The sequence below is a fragment of the Myripristis murdjan genome, chromosome 19 (genome assembly GCF_902150065.1).
Source record: "Myripristis murdjan chromosome 19, fMyrMur1.1, whole genome shotgun sequence".
NCBI classification, from domain to species: Eukaryota; Metazoa; Chordata; class Actinopteri; order Holocentriformes; family Holocentridae; genus Myripristis; species Myripristis murdjan.
Window position 1 is genome coordinate 18,344,447 of NC_043998.1, and position 16,493 is coordinate 18,360,939.

General features: G+C 41.9%; 2 protein-coding genes and 1 non-coding gene across 4 annotated transcripts; 1 reads left to right on the forward strand and 2 right to left on the reverse strand.

Annotated features, from left to right (window-relative positions):
* Positions 1-87: 87 nt before the first annotated feature.
* Positions 88-160, forward strand: trnar-ccu (transfer RNA arginine (anticodon CCU)). The gene has a single exon. It is a non-coding gene; the product is annotated as a tRNA-Arg (tRNA).
* Positions 161-2,205: 2,045 nt separating this feature from the next.
* On the reverse strand, positions 2,206-10,146 carry LOC115377799 (zinc finger protein 665-like). Its single transcript, XM_030077822.1, has 7 exons — positions 9,933-10,146; positions 7,973-8,175; positions 6,807-6,908; positions 6,428-6,523; positions 6,134-6,244; positions 5,880-6,003; positions 2,206-5,654 (listed from the first exon to the last, which is right to left on the reverse strand). The coding sequence occupies exons 1-7, from the start codon at positions 9,958-9,960 to the stop codon at positions 3,592-3,594; spliced, it is 2,727 nt and encodes a 908-aa protein (XP_029933682.1). The 5' UTR covers positions 9,961-10,146; the 3' UTR covers positions 2,206-3,591.
* A 68-nt stretch (positions 10,147-10,214) lies between these two features.
* On the reverse strand, positions 10,215-16,423 carry LOC115378314 (zinc finger protein 852-like). 2 transcript variants are annotated; one of them, XM_030078525.1, is made up of 7 exons: positions 16,263-16,423; positions 14,665-14,813; positions 14,431-14,532; positions 13,830-13,925; positions 13,589-13,699; positions 13,320-13,443; positions 10,215-13,237 (listed from the first exon to the last, which is right to left on the reverse strand). In XM_030078525.1, exons 1-7 carry the CDS (start codon positions 16,288-16,290, stop codon positions 11,328-11,330), a joined length of 2,520 nt encoding a protein of 839 aa, XP_029934385.1. In that variant the 5' UTR covers positions 16,291-16,423; the 3' UTR covers positions 10,215-11,327. The 2 variants fall into 2 exon arrangements, with proteins under 2 accessions (XP_029934385.1, XP_029934384.1); XM_030078524.1 differs by having other exon boundaries at positions 14,665-14,867; positions 16,263-16,422.
* Between the last annotated feature and the right edge of the window lie 70 nt (positions 16,424-16,493).

A 16,493-nucleotide genomic window follows, 5' to 3' on the forward strand; every position in this document is an offset into this window, starting at 1 on the left:
TAAAATTATTGTAAATATATACACAAAACAAATAGTTCAGTTATTTGTTAGATACCAAAATCATACCAGCGTTTAAAATTTTGCCGAGCCCCAGTGGCCTAATGGATAAGGCACTGGCCTCCTAAGCCAGGGATTGTGGGTTCGAGTCCCATCTGGGGTGAACTGTTTTGGGTTACAGCTTCAGATGTGGGGCACACAGAAAATTGACCACGACTGAGAGGTGAAGAACAATACCAAATTGGCAGGATATTGGCCTGTAATGAAATGACACAATTATCGTGCACTGAATGAGAAATATAATAACATTAGTATAATTATCATAGGGCAAAAACATGTCCTAAAATAATTATGTACATTGTTAAGTTACTTATTATTTCATCCATCCATTTTTGTATTTCAGAATGTGTCATTTTAGTCAAGTAAATATGCAACGAGTCACGTATTTGCCCTTCAGTCAGATTCATATTATAGATTTGTGTGCATGTGGCCATGAGCAAAAATTGCATTCATCACATGATATTCATTCAAAATATGATAATTAGCACACCTTCAGCTAGAGAGGAGGGACTATACTGCTCTGTTCTGTTGCCCAATCAGTGGGGACAGCGTTGCATCCTTGGGCGCTCCATCAGCTTGGTTGGTGGTAACACTGGGAATAAATCCTCCAGTGTACCTACGCACATAACTGGGAAGGCAGCCAGCTCCATTCTAAAGGCCACTTTCACTCTGGGCTTCACTGGTGCAGCAGCATGTAGACCTCCAAACCGGCTGTGGAAACAATAGCCAAAGGAAGATTCAAAGTAAAAATGATAACGGAAATCAAATGGTGAAATACACTGGTTTCCACCAAACTCAGTGATTTTTTTTTTTTTTTTTTTTTGTCTTGCCTATACTTAGTCAAGAGTATTTCAGTGTTGGATTTTTACCTTGCCACTGTCTTTTAATGTAAGGATGACTGTAGTAACAGGGTTGAGGGCTGGGGAGCCATTTCAACCTTTGAAAACTATCTTGTTTTATGTATACAATACTAACCATATGGACCTACCTGGAGTATAGCACGCTGTCACAAAAAATAAATTAAGTTAGCTGATTTTTCATGAAGTGCACCATACCTGGGCTAAATGAATAGGGATCCAGCCACAACCGAAACACTGGTTTGCTTGGTAAACTCCAGTCTGCTAGTTAGTCCATAAACAGATAACCCTTAAGTGTGTTTAGATCGCATTTGAAAGCTTTGGACATTTTTTACAGCAGTCAAATAATGAGAAGAGTTTTATTGTACATCTGTGGTAATAGTTGCAGTTGACTGACACACACGCACACACTGAACTGTCATCATAGTGTCCACACAGAGAGCAGATGAATAGGCTATAAAAAGTGAAATTTCTGTTGTTCATTGTCAAATCAAGTTTTTAGTGGATCACTGCAAATAAAGTTAATATGGTTTGGTCAAACTTTGAAAAGTAACAAAGGTATTGTCAGCAGCAGGTATGGCACATGCTTGGCGTCATCCACCACTTAAGAGTTTCAAGAAGCAGCTGAACAGCCTTACAAGGCTTCTTTTATCATCCAATCAATTACAGTCAAAATGCAACTCAATAGCAACCAAGTCAAAAAGATGAGGGAAGAAAGAGAGAAACATTTATAGCTCCACATCTTTTACCTGGCCTAAACTAACTCCTTCTCAGATCATAGAAAACCTGGCATTTGTTTTCCATAAGTTGATGGTTTGAACTTTGCCAGCCATAAATTCACCAAATCCAAACACATACAATTTTGATATGAATTTTGATAATTTCAAAATAAACTATGATATTAAGATGGAATATGAAACACCACCCTTACAATAGGCCTGACACAGATCTTGAGCAGATTTTTTCCTCTCTGTCAACTTTTTAAAGAAGTTAGCAAACTGGCCCCGTCTAAAGCAAGTCTATAGTTTGACAGGTTTGTGATATAGTGTTGCGGTGATGTTTTCATGATAAGCTGTCAATCTAACAATATTTGGCGACGCAGTTGACTCAAATTGACCTCATGGGCTGTTTAAATGGGACCAATGTGACAAGTATTGCAAAAATCATGGAATTACTGTAAACATTAGAAAGTGCCACTTTAGTCAAGAAAAGGCAGTGATTGGGCCTTTAGACCATGATGAGCATGGGCCCATGTTGAACATGACCACTGACACAACCAAAGACACTGGAATATGAGAACAAATGCTTTTTTATTCTGTAGGAAAGCCCTGGGAAGTGAGCATTTGTCCTCAGCCAGTACAGTGTGGGAATTCAGTTACAGCCTCTTGAAATGTAAAATAAGGGAAACAGCCAGTAAAGAAATTAAGATAAACACAAGTATTGGAATATGCTGAGCTTAACGTTTGATGAATAAAACTAAAGACATTAGACAGCAAACATACACTGAGTTAAGACTGTAAACATCTCGCAAGACTCTGCATTACAGTATGAGGCGTTTTTCACAACTGTCAGAATTCAAAATAAAAATATAAATACTGATAAATACAATTGGCCTTCAAGCCAAACTTGTTAACCTCTGAGTGATTCTGGAGCTGCATTTTAAATGTCCAGTCTGTCTTGAGGAAATAAATGGTTTGTGTGAACCAGCAATTTACAAAATTTCCAAAACCAAACAAGGACCCTATATTGACTGAGCGTTTAAAACCTTTAATTTTGAATTTAATCAATGAAACTGCTTACATATTTGTAACGACTTGCAAAAGAATATGAATTTGTTTGTCACAACTGTGTAAAACAATAGTATCCTGTGACCCAGAATCAAGTTGATTTAGTGACAACAAAAATTGAGAAATGTCACATACATCAATCACATTTCAGTAAAATCAATGAACAATAAATAAATAGTGACAACAGATAAGCCAGACTTCACACCACTAGAAACAGAAACAAGTCCTTCCTTTATCCTTTCTCCTGCTTCCAGGTTCAAACTGTTTCTATTTTCAAATGTTACAACATGGACATCAGTGGCAGAAGCTACCTTCCTTAATGCAGCTGTGAAAACCAGTCTACTGTTAAAGACAATGAGATGGTTCGTTTAATTTTCACCTACATAGAATTGTCTTCTCTCTAGATGCATATGTGCATTAGACCAAAGAGTTATTACTACTGAATGTTCATATCACACACACGACTAAAACTGTGAGGAGACTCGAGATCAAGGGTTCCATTTATTCAAAACAAAGTACACTTCAGAAAGATGGTTTATATCATTACATACAAATCTTCAATAGAACTACAGCAAACTTTTCTGTAAAAAATACAAGATAAGATTTTATAATGCACTATACAATTATACAGCTCCCCACGAACCTAGCTGTGACAAACACTGGGGTGACCTAGCAATTAAGGAAGCCGTACTTCAGATGGAGGCCTTGGGCTCAATTCCACATGATGGCCAGCACCCCCCCCCACACACACACCCAAGACATTGAATCCCTTCAAGTTCCTCAAATGCCATCCTGCAACTGGCCCCGACCTTCCTGGACTGGGAAAAGTGGAAAAAGAATCTCCTCGGGATGTGGGGGGAATGACGAGTAAAGCGTCACATTTACATCAACTATGCATGGACGAGCTTTTTGTGTCTTTTTAGGCCGTGCAAGCTTGAAAATCCTTTAGCACATGTAGCACAAACATACGGCCTCTCCCCGGTATGGGTTCGCATGTGCAGGGTGAGGAAACATGACTGCACAAAGGCCTTTTCACACACGCTGCACTTGTACGGTCTTTCTCCGGTATGGTATCGATTATGTATCTTCAGTTCTGCAGCGGATCTGAAAGATTTCTCGCAGTCGTCACACTTGAATGGCCTTTCACCCGTATGAATTAGCGTATGCCTCACCAGCGCATCTTTGCCAAAGAAGCCCTTTCCGCAGTGCTCGCATGGGTGCCGTAACCCTTTGTGATGGTAGTTATCATGTTTCAGAAGGCATCTCCGGGATGTGAAGGTCTTCGAGCACTGGGAGCAACTGAAAATGGATGCAGGTTTCTCAGGTATGGTTATACCAGATTTATGTACACGCTCTACATGCCTGGTCAACGTTACACTATGCCTGAATTTCTTCCCACATTCCCAGCAAAGGAATGGATACGCTTTAGTGTGTTTTTTCTGGTGTTCCAGTAGGTCAGAGTAGGATCTGAATCTTTTAGTGCAAGTAGGGCATTGAAACGGTTGGTGACCGGTGTGTTTCCACTCGTGTCTGATGAAACGCTTCAAACTTTCAAAAACTGCCAGACAGTGGGTGCAAGTGAATGGCCCGTTGGGGTTATGAACATCAATGTAGTGCTTATGCAGAGCCTTAAACACAGGGAAGTTCTCATCACACAGGTTACACTGAAATGGTGTGTGGGAAATCTTGTGCAACTCCAATGCTTCGGTGTCACGCACTAATTTCATGCACATCTCACAGTACAGTGGGTTGTGAGTTTGTTTGTGGGATTCCAGAGTTGACTTGTACTTGAACGCCTTGTCACATTCGTCGCATTTGAAACACTGCTTAACATCCTCTGCTTTCTCGGGATCGACCTGCTGCTCGTTGTAACAGATATTTCTTAAGTGGAACCTAAAAGTCTGCTTGCACTTAAACTCGGCACCACAGTGAGGACAGTAGAAGGGACCTTCTGGTGAATTCTTGTCTCCTTCAGGGCTTTTATCATCAGATGGCCACTCCTCATCAGATGCTGCACCAGGGGCCGTGCTGGATGACTGCTCTCCTTCAGCTGCTGTTTCCTTGCTTGTCTCTAGCTCCTTTGCTTTTTTGCCACTCTTCTGTTTTGTCGGGCTCTGACTTGAACACTTATGTTGCTGCAAGTAACGTGAGGTCTTGTAAAACCTTTTACATTCAGGACAGGAATAAGGCAGCTGTGTTGAGTGCCGATTCATGTGTCGCTGTAAGAATTTGGCGCGACTAACCACCTTGCCACATACTTTGCAGGTTCTCTGGTCCATGGTATTGCTCTTGGCTGATCCTTGGGATCTGGGTAACTTTTTAGGGCTGCTGCTGCTACTAGTACCTCCCTGTGTCTTGACTGTTTTCCTTCTTTGCGACAGATATCTCTTCATCTTAAGCCCCCGGTTCCTTCGCTCTGGTCTGGACTGTGAAGACATGTCAGCCTTCTCCACAAGGATGACATGCTCTGCATCCTCTTGTGGATCCCCTTCTCCACTTCTTATTTCAAAGACTGCTCTTGTGGAGCGTTTCTTTGCTCTTTCCTGTCTGTTGCCCTTCCTCCCTGTGTTATCTTTGGCACTTTTCACAAGCCCATCAAGTGGCATTGCTTTGCCATCTTCTCCAATGACCATCACTCCGGCCTCTTCATTCTCCGCTATCTCACTCTCAACATGCTCCATGTCTTCAACTTGGTCTGTAACCAACTCAGCATCGCCATCTGACTTCATGCCACTGCTTACACCAAACCACTGGTTTTGCACATCTTCCACTGGGGTCTCAGTTCCCTCCACATACATCTCTTTACCCTCAGATTCCACTTCCATCTCTGTGCAGACTGTATACACAAGGCCACTCTCTGCATCTGTTTCTGTTTGTTCATTGACTATCACAACTCTTTCCACAGGAGGGAGACACAGGGCTGACAAGATGCAGCTGTCAACGACATAAGAGTCTGAAAAGAGACAAGGAAATTGCAGTGTTAATATTAGCATACTTCAGATTCAGAGTTAAAGAAATGAGAATAAAACAATCCACATAGATCGATGTGCTTTCCACTACACCATCCTATCAGATTATAATAAATGCCAGTGCTGTTACTAAGGACACTGGTATTGAAAGAAAACAAACTGGCATTTAGTATACCCATGTGTGCAAAGATTGATTGTGAAAAGCTCACCATTGTCCTCTAACTGGTTGAGGTCTTTTTGATTCTCCAGCAAAGTTTTGAGCTCCTCACGATGAGCCACAGACTCCATACATTCATTGAGAACAGACGAAGCATCACTGAGTAGAGATGCAATCTGAGAAAAATATGAAATTTACCATGAGGCTACAGCAAATTCATTTACTCACATAAATGTAAATACAGCAATCCCTAAATTCTTAAAATGTCTTTGTAATGTCTTTTAGTGTTTTATATTTTCAGTTTACCTGCTGTAGGGTTTGAGTGGGAAGAAGCTTTTCAAGTCTGGAGAGAAACAGCCACATCAGTGTCTGTATTGCTTTGTCATACATGGGGCCAAATTCTTCTGGGAACACATCCTAAAGTTTATAGAAAAATAACCAAAGATGTAACGTCTGTACTGACACAAGAAATGAGAATGCATTATGAGCAAAACATGCATACAATGTTTTCTTGGATTATTTACACTGCTGCTTATGACAAGCAAGAGAGGTGTAATGAGGTCATATTCAGAGAGAAAAAAAGCCACACAGAACACTTGCCTGGAAAAAGTTTGCCCTCTCCTCGGGATCTCTCAGCAGATTTTGTACCAGGCCAAGAAAATGAGAATCAGACACTTCCAGATCTGTATTATCAGTCTGCAACAAAAAAGGTGGTTCAGAATGGCAGATTTTACTTTAGTGAGTTGTAAAGCTAGCATGAGTGTGGCATGTGTTTTTAGTTTCATCATTAATACTGACTATAGCTGGGATGTCAGCAGCACAATGCAAAGGGAAATAATGAGAGATACATAACAGAGTAAGGATGATCTCCACTTGAAATTAGGGGGACTGTGAACAAATCTAAAATTCCGTGGGGGTAATCCCTTAAACGTTTCATCACATACTTCATTTGTTGACTACAGTTCAGGTTTAGACTCACCTCTACATTCCACAGAGATCTGAGGTTCTGCATTCGGTCCAGATGTGGCTGAATGATCTGGAGGTCAGCAGTTGCCTCAGCGCGACACAACTCTAGGATCAGCTATAATCAAAGTAGTAACAGTAATAATTAACCACTGATTATGAGAAAAGGAAGCATGGAGCTCATCTCCCACTGTATTGTTCCCATTAAGCCAGGGTCCAAATTCACTTCCATCAAGCACTAGGGGCACAAAACACTACAATTTAGGATTTTCAATGTTAATGTCACAATACCATACTCTATTTGTGTCACAACGTATTCGTACTGAGCTTTAATTGTACATTATATCCACACACACTACTATGCAACTTGGTTATTAACAATAAAAATCATATAAAAACAGCGCAATGGCACATAAACATATCCTAAGGAGAACAGAAAAACAAAACTAATGCACAAAATCTAAAGAACGGCAACTTTCAACATCTTGGAGTGCTGCCACTGATTATGGTTAAGGTTGCTGCAAAAATTTCAACTGTGTCAGAACAAGATCATTTAAACAGAATACAGTTTCCCCAAAGCAAACAGCTGTTCAAACAGAAAATTATTTCTTTATTTTCTTTAGTTCTGTTTCACCGTCTTCTGTAACTGGCACTGAATTTTGCTGGACTCGTCTTGACTCCACTGTCTTGTGCCTGGACTTTGACAGGACAATCGCATGTATCTGTGCAACCTCAGCACCCTCCTTACATTTGTCTATAGTTTAGTCTGGTGTTTAAATAACAAGGGAACAAAAGATATAGATGATACAAGTTTAATTTCTGAAACACTGTACTGCACAAAATGGTTCAGAAAGTTTGATTCCGTATTGATAGTTTTACACCCATACCAAGGACCAAATGCAGGTCAACTGTTTTGGCAAGTCTCTGCCAATACACCGTCTGGGAGTATTGCAGCTGTATAGTATTCTATGTATTATGTCGAGAGCAGAAACACTTTCACAACATTTGATAAGTGTTGTTGATTAACATAATTAAACGTCAATCCTTATTCTTCTTTACTGTATCAGCGTTCCTGCTTCAATAACCCAATTTTCCTCCAGAGAACATTTTCATCATTTTTAACCTTTGCAACAGCTTTGAAAAACATGAACAGTGACTCTTCCCTCTCTGTCTCTTCCTCACCCGTGCTCTGAGACCCAAAATGAGCTCAGCCCTCTGTCTCGTGGTGAGGAGCTCAGGAACAATCTCCGTGACCATGAACACAAACTCCTCGAGCATCCCATAATCAGCCACGACTCTCTGCTGGATGGTTTGCCAGATCGCCGCTGAGACCAGTCGAAGTGGTGGGACCATCAGGCGCAGACAGGCGAGGGGGAGGGAAGGACCTGGACATACACACATAAACAGGACTATGTAAACAATATCCATGTGTAGTCTTTATGTGACACAATATCACACAACTGCTACTGGGGGTTTCTCATGGAAATTCAACTGGACTTAGTTATATGTCTAGAAGACGTTTCATCCCTTATCCAAGTGGCTTCATCAGTTCATGCTGTTCATTAGACTAGTCTGGTAGTCTAACTAACTGGTGGGGAGCTCAGGTATTTAACCTCACCAGTTAGTTTAGACTAGTCTAATGAACAGCATTAACTGATGAAGCCACTTGGATAAGGGGCGAAACGTCTTCTAGTCATATAACTAAGTCCAGTTGACCTGATTCAATTTCCATGAGATGCCTATGACCTGGATGAATGAGAATGTGCACAGACATACTCGGGGTTTATTTGCCGTGCACTTTTATGGGTTATATAGAGGACATAACGAAAAACCTCAAGTAAGATCGCTGATAAAATATGATGCATAATCATTAGGAACAACTCTTCAATTTGGCATACATCCAGTGAAAACTAATTTAAACAGTCTATACATTTCATTTATATTAAAAAAAAAAAAAAATTCTTCCATCATTTACTGATTGGAGGGAATGCATAATACATTATAAAAATATGAATATAACGTGTAAATACCAATCTGTGACCCAAGGCTAGGTGCTAGAGGTCTGTGTAAGCAATATTTTCGGTTATGTGTTTAAGCTTTAATGTTTAATTAGTCTAACTAAATGTCTGATAGGCAGCGGCTGCGTTACCCTATAGCATGATGTATAATTTTGTAAACCCTGGACTGTCTTTGGCTTCTTCTCCTGCGTGCATCACCTCCATCTCAATGACTAATCAAAACACTTGTTCACCGAGTTCATACAAACGGTACCGGACCGCAATAAGGGGGTCCATTACCGGACAGAGTGTTATAGATGTGGCGAGGTTCCGGCTGTCCCAGAAAGAACACTTAAACGCTAATTAAGCGCAAATGAAATACGAATAACGTACTTGTAAAGCGATGTGACATTATTTAGTGCTCTGTCAAGTAACCGTCGTAGGTTTTTTCAAGCGACGGACGATAGCCAATGCAACACACAAGCCACTGAGCCGAGCCGACAGGTTCCATTATCGGACACGGCGTCAAGACAATACTTTATGATTAACGTTACAGCTTCGCTTTAAAACCACTGCATCATATTATATCATATCATCGAATGGTGGATTTTAAAAGGGTGAGAGCTTCCACGAATTCACACTAACGCTTTACGTTGGGAGCTCGGAAAAAAAACACAAGAGCCAGTGCAATGTCGGTGTTAGCATGACCACTTTACACGCATCTCGGTGTGAAATGTCACAATAAATGTCATATCGGTTGGTCACACTGAAGCTGTTATCATTTTGCCTGCGGGTTTGTTAGGGGGCGTCGCCCGGTTTACTCGAAATACATTCATGGTATGGCTCCTGTCCGATAAATGAGCTCGCCCTGGCCTGTCGGATTTTAGCTAGATGCTAAGCTAACAGTTAGCACACGTCCCCAAACGACGACTCGCAGGCTTCGCCGCCGCCAACATGAACTGGCCACTCATAGAAATGAACCGACTAACGACAGAAGGAACTAGTACACAGGATTATGGAGGTCATTCAGTCTGTTTACCGGCAATACCCGCGTTCACGTTGAAACGTTTGACACCGAGCTAGCGAGTAATGCTATTCCCGCGCGCGGGCTGCGACGCGGCCTGTCTCCAACTGTTTGTACTCACCAGATAACTCAGAAATATCTCCGTCCATCCTGCGCGTTCCCTGACGTTACATTACACTGTCAAAAAATACCAAGCAATGCGCGACCAAACGCTCACAAAACGCTAAGGTAAATACTCCAATGTTGTTGACATCCGAGAGCAGAATCACAGACGATTGTAGTACGTATGATCTTGTTCGGTTGTCTGTTCCGTCCGGCACAGTCGTCCGGCAAAATGCGGTGCGGCTTTGATTAGTTCCGCTTACATTAGTTCCAACAATGACACTGATGCATCACGTCCAACCCCTTTGTTCATCTGGAAATTTAATATTACCCTCCTTATAGATAAAAGTACACAAGTTAACCTGTAACAAGTGTAGTAGACATTTGTATATTATTATTATTATTATTATTATTATTACACAGTGATGTAAAAGGACATTTCACAAAATTTAAACACGATAATATTCTGTCCATGAACTAAAATACAGTGTGGAGTGTTGCCCATTGATCTAGTTAACACAAGCAGGTGAAACTATGAAGGTTGGGGCATTATGTGGGCACCACAGACAAGCTTAGGTATGTATCATAAGTTGATGTAAATAGTTAATATAACAGACAACTCAAAAATGAGCAGACATGGAAGAGGACTAACTTTCACAGTTTCTCCAAATTTCCAGATTGAATTCTCCGGGGACTCTTGTATGCTAACATGTTAAAATACACAACTACGTAAATAATTAATAACTTTTCAATGAGGTGTACAGTCTACCATTAACATCCACATCAAATGGGAGATGAGAAGCAGAAAACAGTCTCTCACGGTTCCAAACACCGCATTACAAAACATGGAATCAACACACAACATTTTTAAATTCAAACTATGTTCCTTCAGTCAGTCACTAATAAGGCATTACTTTCTTCCAGCTGCCGTTTAGAGAGCACTGAATTACACAAGTCATTCTACTGCACTGTTCATAGGTCTAAAGCAATAGAAGAAGAAGAAATTAGTACCTTATTATGAAATGTAGACTTAGAAGATTGCATTTTCCTACAATGGAATCTCCTCGAATGTCAAGAATTATCAATGACAAAAAAGGAAAGTAAACATACCACAACAGGCACCTGTCATTGAAGAGATTTTTCTCATACCCTATCTATTTTTTAATATGTCAATGAATATGACAAGGAAAACAAAGTATTTCCGCATAGAGCAATCTTGCATCTGAAACCAACTCTCTATGTGGGTTATGTTTGAAAATGACAACCGGCATTTAACAAGCACTATTTTTGAAGTTCCACCTCATGGTATCATCAAAGAATTAAATATGTAACAAACAAGATTCGCAACCCGTTCTCCTGAGGGATCGACATGTACAACACAATCCAGATTAGCCAAGGGTTCAGTGAAGTAGGACTACTCGATGTCAAATGTATGCATGAGCTTTTTGTGTCTTTTCATGCTGTAAAGGGTTGGAAAAGCTTTGCCGCAGAGGGAGCAAATGTACGGCTTCTCGCCTGAGTGTGTTCGTGCATGTGTCTTCAGTAAACAGGACATTATAAAGCCCCTCCCACAGACATTGCACTTAAATGGCCGCTCTTCAGTGTGGTACTGCATGACATGCCTCTTCATTTCAGCAGTCGATCTGAAGTGCTTGTCACATTCAGGCATTTGGCACTTGTAAGGCTTCTCTCCCGTGTGGATCAGCTTATGTCTACCCATCGCCGATGAGGAGAACAGCTTCCCGCAGTACAAACATGGGTAACGGAACAGCTCCTGTAGGTGTTTGCTCTTCTCGTGTTTTTTCAGGGCTCCTTTCTCTTTGAAGGATTTCTCGCAGAGGGAACACGAGTACCGCCTCTCGTCCCGAGACTGGCTGTGGAGAAAATTTAAGTGCCGTCGCAAGTTGGACCTGCAGGAGAAGGCCTTGCCGCAATCTGCGCAGAGGAAGGGTTTCTCTCTCGTGTGAACTCTCAGATGGGACACGAGATCGGCGTCGTGTTTGAATCTCATGTGGCACTGAGCGCACTGGAACGGAAGTCGACCCGTGTGCTTCCACTCGTGCCCGATGAAGTAACGCAGCTTGGAGAAACTTTTCGGACAGTGGTTGCATTTGAAGGGTCTGCTGAGTTTGTGCACGTTTTCGTAATGCCTCGCCAAGGGCTTATAAAGACGGAAGTTCTCCTCACACAGGGTGCACTGAAACGGCGTGTGAGAGGCCTTGTGCCTTGCTAACGTCTCTGGATCTCGCAGCACCTTCCTGCACACCTCGCAGTACAGCTGGTTGTGCGTCCTTTTGTGCTCGTCCAGGGACAGTTTGTACCTGAACGCCTTTTCACATTCGTTGCACTTGAAAAGAGTTTGCGCCTCCTCTGCCTCTTCCGGATCGACCTGCTGCTGATCGTAGCAGGTTCTCCTTAAATGCAACCTCAGCGAGGACAAGATTGTGAACTTGGTGTCACAGCGGGGGCAGGCATAATCTCCGTTTGGAAAATGGGTTTTCATGTGCGCATTCATGTTCGCCTGCACTTGCTCCTTGCAAATGCAGCATCGGCCTCTCCGTGTTGCAGAATGAGTCTTTCTTGCAGCGGCAGGTTTGATGTCTGAGGTGCCCTGTGCTTTGTCTAGGACTGTGAAATCCTCATCATGGACAGATGCCATGTTGGAAGGGTCCTCATCTGAGCAGTTGGACAATGAATCGTCCTCACTGGAATTGCTAACAGGAGCCAAATTGGTAAGGTCCTTGTATGTGGTGATTGAATCCTCCACATCAAAACCCTCAACAGGAGCCCCACTGGATGCCTTGGCGCTGGATTGAGATGTTTTAGTTTGAGTATATCTCTCTGAGGTAGCTGTTTTTAAGGTAGACATGGTTTTGTGCGCAGGGCGTTCCCCTCCATAAAGTCGTCGTTTCTCTTGCAACAGAATCATTTTCATCTTCAGCCCTCGATTTCGTCTCACAGGTCGAGACTGCAAAGACACTGGCATGTCAAGCCTTTTCACCAGCACTCTGCATTCTTTCTGAGGTAGAGACCTGTCCTTGACTTGAGTAGGTAAAGTCCTTGTGTTTTTATTTCTTGTTACTTCTCCCAAAAGCACAGAGGTTCCATCTTTAACTTTTCTCTCACTTTTTTTAACACCCTCAGCTGTGTCCTTCTCTAGCTGTCTTACATGTAGTAACGCTGCAGATTCCTTCTCCATTCCTGATTTAAATGAAGGCGTGTGATGCACAACGTAGGATTCTGATTGCGCCTTTTCCGTCAACACTGTTTCAACAGAGGAGAGTTTAAGAGCTGAGATAATACAGGTGCCATCCACGGAACCATCTGAAAAGAAGAAAAAGATTTTTAGTCAAACCAGGGACAAAAAGCGACAAATAAAACAAATCCATGATTTAAAAAGGCTTGCCATTGTGATCCAGCTGGCTGAGGTCTTTCTGATGCTGCAGCAGAGTCTTAACCTCCTCGCAGTTCGACACAGACTCCATACACTCCTCCAGCGCAGAGGACACATCAGCAAACATGGAGGCAATCTTGAATGAACGAGGAAAAACAAGATTGCAAGACATGCAAAAGAAATGCAGCTCATCTACAAAAAAAAAAAAAAACAAGCTTCAGAAGTCACTGAAATAGATAGAAAAGTGTGTACTTATGGTGTGTTCAGTTTTGTTGATCTACCTGTTGGAAGGTCTGATGAGAGAGAAACTTTTCAAGTCTTGACAGAAAGAGCCACATCAAGTTATGTAGAGCCTCGTCATATTTTGGCCCAAATTCTTTAGGAAACACATTCTGGAGAACAAGAACATATGTTTTGATCAACTCTTTAACAAAACATGAAAATATACAAGATCAAGCATAAACATGTGCAAGGATATTAATCATAAACACAGCAAGTTCAAAACGCTACTCTAATACTGACCAGGAAGAAGTGTTCTCTCTCTTGGGGCTTTTTCAACAAATTGTGAACTTGATCTGCAAAGTCTGAGAGGGGCGGCTCTGTATTTGTAGCACCAGCCTGCAAAAACAGCACAAACCTTTACAGAGAAGGAGACAAGTAGTAGCCTGCTGTTTGCCAGACCAGTTTGCAAATGCAAATTAATCTGGAACCCCTCAAATCATTTCTAACTTTGTTGGGGTGTTATCAGTGGTCACAAACCAAAATGCCTCTACAACCAATCAGAGTGGTGACACGTGTGACAAGGCGCTGAGCAAGTGTTGAGTGTCAAGGACGCTCCTCATCGTATCAGTCAGTCATCGTATCAAACCCGCCCAGTATGAGATAAACAGTTGTTATTGGCTCAAACTAGCCCAGGTCAGTTTGAAATCTGTCTGAATGGGAGGGAGGGGCAGACCAATCTGCTAGAGCAAATAACATGAGCTCGCAGTTTTGTCTGGTTCCCAGGCCAGATAAGCAGACATATTGTAAAGTTTATGGTAGGTTTTAAAGAGGCATACATCTCACCGCAACAAAACATTAATGATTTTCATTTTCATGTTGATTCTGAAGGCTTTGAACTCACCTCCAACAGCCATGATGCAGTGAGGCTGTGCATCCTGTCCAAATGTGTCTGAATAATCTCAAAGTGAGCAGTTTCCTCAAAGTGACATAACTCCAAGATCAGCTGAAACCACAATACAAAAGTGTTACATGGCCACAGTGACAGAGAACACTTTACTTTTTGAAAAACAAACAGTTAAACATAGTTAACTGCTACAGAGAGTTTTTGGTAATGGACTATCCTATTAATGCTGACCCGCGCTCTCAGGCCTAAGATGAGCTGGGCTCTCTGTCTGCTGGTGAGGAGCTCTGGGACAACATCCGTAACCATGGAAACAAACTCCTCCAGCATCCCATAGTCGGACACAACTTTCTGTTGGATGGTCTGCCAAACGGCTGCGGAGACTAGTTGAAACGGCGGAACCAGGAGGCGCAGACAGGAGAGGGGAAGAGAAGGATCTGGATGAAAACAGATGTACCTTTATGTAGTTCAATAGAGATATACACTACTCACAAAAAGTTAGGGATATTCGGCTTTCGGATGAAATTTCAGGATGAACCTAAAATGCATTATAACCTTTACAGGTGAACTTAATGTGACCTTCTGTAAACTTTTGAATGCACATGTCCAACTGTTCAATGTTTCAGTACTTTTTACACAAGTTGCTGTTCTCTAACAAGGCATTTAACGGCAAAATTCACATCAGGTGTTTGATGCTCCAGCTCATCGAGGTCGTATCATTAGGGAACGGCTGCTGGAGACTGGGGTACCTCAAATGGAGTGGCCTGCACTTTCTCAGACCTGAATCCCATAGAAAACCTATGAGATCAGCTGAGTCGCCGTGTAGAAGCTCGGAGCTCTGTACCCCAGAACCTCAATGTCCTGAGGGCCGCCCTTCAAGAAGAGTGGGATGCCATGCCTCAGCAGACAATAAGTCGACTTGTGAACAGCATGAGACGTCGTCAAGCTGTAATTGATGCTCAAGGGCACAGGACAAGTTATTGACACTGACATTTTTTGTTGTGGTATACCCACCACTGTTGTTGGCTTTTGTTTCAAGAAATTGTTTGAGATGAGGAAATCACCAGTGTATGCTTCTACTTAAATGCCCTACTTTCATGATATAATATCACTGTAGTGTGAACATTTTACATTTTCTATAAATTTCACCCAAAAGCCAAATATCCAAGTGTATATATAAACTGTTTGGAGTAACATGAGGCTAATAGATATTGGGGGGGAAAAACATTTTGGGGTGAACTATTCCACTGACCCACAGCCAAAAGAATGAACCTGACAGGTTTTAAGCTGAAACCCCATTTAAAAATGTTGTGTTTAAAGTGATCCTGCTGACTGGCCAATGTACACACCTGACATAACATCATTTAACCCTTTTAGCAATCGTTACGGTAAATTTTGTTTAATTCGGCTTACAAATAACCCACCAATGACCATTGTATTTCCATAAAACTTGGGCTTTAATATCTGGATCCCATTACTCGCCGCAGCCAGTTGCGATTTTGGTGAAAGACCGAGTGGTGAGCCACATCTTTAGTTGTAATCGCTGTTGAAATGAGTGTCCTGCGTATCGGATACACGCCGCATCATAAAGTGGATCCTAACAATTCAATTCATATCGTCAGTCATGTTGTGCGAGGTCTGTATGTTTGCCAGAAACCATATCAAGTGTTTATAACAGTCTGTCAATGGTGCTCCCTCTGCACACAGGACAAACACTTGAATACCTCCCAGTCGTTTCTAGATCCTTGACTAGGAAACCTTACTGCAGGTAAGTTAGTGTGTAAGGCGAGGAAAACACATGTATTCGTCATATTTGCCCATGTCTTACTCACAGTTTCCACTTGAAATGTGATCTTCCATCCTAGTCTCTCACTGTAGACAACTACAACATGTCCATAAACGCTGGTAACAAGTCAATCGTCGCATTTTGGAAGTCAACAATCCTCCCCCCTGTATTTTTCTTTTTCTTTTTTTTTTTTTTTTTTAACTGGAGAAAAACTCTTGTTCCGTCTGTCATTTTGATCCGGGATGCCCCAAACCGTGCCGGAGCAGGTCTCGCAGTT

What these genes read in the sequence shown, in the direction of transcription:
- LOC115377799 (XM_030077822.1), bottom strand. Translation starts at nt 9,960, where the DNA reads ATGGACGGAGATATTTCTGAGTTATCTG. An exon ending in CCACTCAAACCCTACAGCAG is followed by an intron (nt 6,004 to 6,133) that starts GTAAACTGAAAA and finishes TATTTTTCTCAG; the next exon opens with ATTGCATCTCTACTCAGTGA. An exon ending in CAACCAGTTAGAGGACAATG is followed by an intron (nt 5,655 to 5,879) that starts GTGAGCTTTTCA and finishes GTCTCTTTTCAG; the next exon opens with ACTCTTATGTCGTTGACAGC.
- LOC115378314 (XM_030078524.1), bottom strand. Translation starts at nt 16,290, where the DNA reads ATGGAAGATCACATTTCAAGTGGAAACT. An exon ending in TCTTAGGCCTGAGAGCGCGG is followed by an intron (nt 14,533 to 14,664) that starts GTCAGCATTAAT and finishes TTGTGGTTTCAG; the next exon opens with CTGATCTTGGAGTTATGTCA. An exon ending in AGAGAGAACACTTCTTCCTG is followed by an intron (nt 13,700 to 13,829) that starts GTCAGTATTAGA and finishes CTTGTTCTCCAG; the next exon opens with AATGTGTTTCCTAAAGAATT.